Source organism: Poromitra crassiceps (assembly GCF_964638095.1).
Source record: "Poromitra crassiceps genome assembly, chromosome: 7".
Taxonomy (NCBI): domain Eukaryota; kingdom Metazoa; phylum Chordata; class Actinopteri; order Beryciformes; family Melamphaidae; genus Poromitra; species Poromitra crassiceps.
Window position 1 is genome coordinate 5,801,729 of NC_139628.1, and position 4,045 is coordinate 5,805,773.

General features: G+C 43.7%; 1 protein-coding gene across 2 annotated transcripts in view; it reads right to left on the reverse strand.

Moving 5' to 3' along the window:
* Nucleotides 1-478: 478 nt before the first annotated feature.
* Nucleotides 479-4,045, reverse strand: part of LOC310780016 (NLR family CARD domain-containing protein 3-like) — a 78,012-nt gene continuing 74,445 nt past the window's right edge. The window contains exons 8-9 of one of the 2 annotated variants that reach the window (XM_083640551.1): nucleotides 1,960-2,223; nucleotides 1,637-1,850 (exon numbers count right to left, since the gene is read on the reverse strand). In XM_083640551.1, coding sequence (XP_083496677.1) covers nucleotides 1,783-1,850; nucleotides 1,960-2,223 — 332 coding nt within the window. In that variant the 3' untranslated portion in view covers nucleotides 1,637-1,782. Of the gene's footprint in view, nucleotides 2,224-4,045 lie in introns of both variants that reach the window. The other variant, XM_083640550.1, reaches the window with a different exon arrangement.

Here is a 4,045-nt window from a genome sequence, read left to right on the forward strand (position 1 = left end):
GTATTCATGACACTACACTGTGTGGGGATAGACTATCTCCTGAGTAACAACAGCAGTGTATTCATGACACTACACTGTGTGGGGAGAGACTATCTCCTGAGTAACAACAGCAGTGTATTCATGAGACTACACTGTGTGGGGACAGACTATCTCCTGAGTAACAACAGCAGTGTATTCATGACACTACACTGTGTGGGGACAGACTATCTCCTGAGTAACAACAGCAGTGTATTCATGACACTACACTGTGTGGGGAGAGACTATCTCCTGAGTAACAACAGCAGTGTATTCATGACACTACACTGTGTGGGGACAGACTATCTCCTGAGTAACAACAGCAGTGTATTCATGACACTATTGTGTGGGGATTCAAGATTCAAGATTCAAGATTTTTATTGTCACTCCATGGTCCAAGTATCACGTGTGAAATTCTTGTGCTGTGGACTCCGGTTACAACATAGTACAAATATAACAGGGCATATGAGTGCAAAAACAACAAGAGACACAACAAGCAATAAGGCAGTAGTGATAAGACAAGTCAGAGACAGTGGCATATTCACTGCACATAGGTGCACATGTCATGTGCATACTTTAGACGTGCTTAAACATTTTAAATTCGGCGTATTTGACATACAGGTGCAAATAGCATATTCCTTATTAAACATACAATTACACTCGGTGTTTTAAACTTGGATAAACTATCTCCTGAGTAACAACAGCAGTGTATTCATGACACTACACTGTGTGGGGAGAGACTATCTCCTGAGTAACAACAGCAGTGTATTCATGACACTACACTGGTGGGGAGAGACTATCTCCTGAGTAACAACAGCAGTGTATTCATGACACTACACTGTGTGGGGAGAGACTATCTCCTGAGTAACAACAGCAGTGTATTCATCACACTACACTGTGTGTCAGCTGTTGCTTCACTATGCTCAGCTCATGAGCATGACAGCAAATCTGCAAGCAGCCGTTGACACAAATCAGCTCTAAAACTAAATCAAAGAATGAAAACATGCAGCCGAGCATGAACTAAAAATTAAACTAGCCGGAAAGGACTCACAACTTCTAAAACAACAGGACATTTTTGGTTTATTTTAGGGTAATTATTACATTACATGATGTCATTTAGCAGATGCTTCTGTCCAAAGCAACGTTCAATATGTACATTTTGTCAACAATAAGTATTGTTCATCATTTAGAGAAAACTTTCATTCTGAGAAACAAACAAAAGTATAGATCAAATGCAAAATAAAACAAAGTTGCAAAATAAAGATCTTTTAACCTCAACAAGACTTAAGACTAACAAGAAGACCTTGATTCTGTCTCATTAATTCATTTTCACAATAAAATGATCATGTTCTTACACCTGTGTGTTGTTAAAAACCTGTTCAGTTTTCCCAACACGAACACTGACTGATGGATCATGTTTGTTATTTACAGTAAAATGAGTAAAAACACATGAAAATACAAACATTGTTATTGTCTAAGGTGTGTGTGTGTGTGTGTGTGTGTGTGTGTGTGTGTGTGTGTTATCCTGTACAGAGTGAAGCCTCATCTCAGCACTGTGTTTAGTCAGCAGTGTGTTTCTCTCTCACTCCTCTATCTGACACAGAGACACTGAGCCATCAAACTCAAGCCCCAACTTAAAGGTAAGTGCGTTTAAGGACGGACTATTAAAGTTGTTCAGAAACCCAAACCCACGCTTAGCTCCAACACCAAGCCTAAACCCAGGGTACACTGGTTCAGTGAACGTGTTGTTGAAGGTGTAGAGGTGGATCAGTGTGTCTGAGGAAACTGTGTAGAAAGACAAAGAGCCAGCAGGCCAGTCCAGATACACTGCGACCCTGTTAGACACAGAGGAGGAGGGAAGATGTAGGGATGTTTCTATGTTATTGTGCCAGACAGAGTAACCATCAACATCAGAGCAGAGCAGCCTCCAGGACTTTTCATTACCTCCAAGCACACAGTCATGACCCCGTCCTCTCCTGCTGATTCCTCTGTAAGTCACTCCTATATAAACATCTCCTTTCCTCTCCACCTCCCAATAACAGCGACCAGTGAGACCATCTCTACACAGCAGCTGAGTCCAGTAGTCAAATCTCTCTGGGTGAGCAGGATATGACTGATCCTCTCTCACCCACGTCACCTTTCTGTTGTCTTCAGACAGGAGGAGCTCTCTGTTTGCTGTGTTTGGATCCAGTGTGAGTTCACATCCATCTGATGAGACAACAAGACTCCATTTTAGCTCAAGTTTGACCTGTCAACTATTGTCACAGCTGTGTGTGTGTGTGTGTGTGTGTGTGTGTGTGTGTGTGTGTGTGTGTGTGTGCGTGCGTGCGTGTGTCGTGTGTGTTTGTGTGCGTGTAGGTATGTGTGTATGTAGCTTTGTGTAGGTGTCTGTGTGTGCGTGTGTGTGTGTGTGTGTGTGTGTGTGTGTGTTTCTAGAGCTGCCAAGTCCCCCCCCCCTCTCTCTCGTTCCTGCAGGCACGCTGCATTGGCTTTCTCTCTCTCTCTCTCTCTCTCTCTCTCTCTCTCTCTCTCTCTCTCTCTCTCTCTTTCTCTCTCTCTCTCTCTCACATTCCTGGAGGCGCGCGCTGCATTGCCTTTCTCTCTCTCTCTCTCTCTCTCTTTCTCTCTCTCTTTCTCTCTCCCTCTCACGTTCCTGCAGGCGTGCGCTGCATTGCCTTTCTCTCTCTCTCTCTCTCTCTCTCTCTCTCTCTCACGTTCCTGGAGGCGCGCGCTGCATTGCCTTTCTCTCTCTCTCTCTCTCTTTCTCTCTCTCTCTCTCTCACGTTCCTGGAGGCGCGCGCTGCATTGCCTTTCTCTCTCTCTCTCTCTCTTTCTCTCTCTCTCTCTCTCACGTTCCTGCAGGCACGCGCTGCATTGCCTTTCTCTCTCTCTCTCTCTCTCTCTCTCTCTCTCTCACGTTCCTGGAGGCGCGCGCTGCATTGCCTTTCTCTCTCTCTCTCTCTCTTTCTCTCTCTCTCTCTCTCACGTTCCTGCAGGCGCGCGCTGCATTGCCTTTCTCTCTCTCTCTCTCTCTCTCTCTCTCTCTCACGTTCCTGCAGCACGCGCTGCATTGCCTTTCTCTCTCTCTCTCTCTCTCTCTCTCTCTCTCTCTCTCTCTCTCTCTCTCTCTCTCTCTCTCTCACACTGCATTGCACATCTCTCTCTCTCAGAATCAGAATCAGAATCACTTTTATTGCCACAGTATGCAAGTTACATACATAGGAATACACACTGCCAACATGAATTTGTCTTAGTGTCTGTATGCAGCGTAGCGGTCACATCAATATACAGAGATAAGAAGTAGGAAGATAACTAAAGACAATCACAAAGTTGCAAGTGCAATCAAATCTAATCAAATCAAGTAAATATATACATTATGTACATGAGTGGTGAAGTGTTCTGTGGATGATAAATATGAATTTATGTTGGATTTACGTGAGATTTACAGACTGAGTTAAATAGACGTTAAATAGGCAGTGGATTTACATGAATTTACAGTCAGAGTTAGATAAGAGTTTACATTGAATGTACATGAAATTTACAGGCTAAATAGGCTCTCTCTCTCTCTCTCCTCTTTCTCTCTCTCGTTCCTGAAGGCCACACTGAATTGCACATCTCTCTCTCTCTCTCTCTCTCTCTCTCTCTCTCTCTCTCTCTCTCTCTCTCTCTCTCTCTCTCAGATGCTGCTAAATGGGAAGGCAATGTATAAATACTGTGTAAGCTCTAAACAAAAACCTGCTGAGTGGGAGAACAGACAGTGTGTGGAGAGAGAGAGAGACTGAATGTGCAGGATGACTGTAAACATGTGGAGGGTGTTTTATAAAGCACCATTAAACCTCTTCTAAAGCCACCTATTTCTGAAGAAAATGTTGAAAACGTCATACCCAAACTAAAATGCTTACTGTGGCTGAACCGCTAGGGTTACAGACAACTGCCTGACCTTTTCTGAAAGGTAAGACTTTGAAGTTTTTGTTCCACGTGTCAGAATGACTCTATGTGTTACTGACCCTGACTAGAAAAAGAAAAGGAA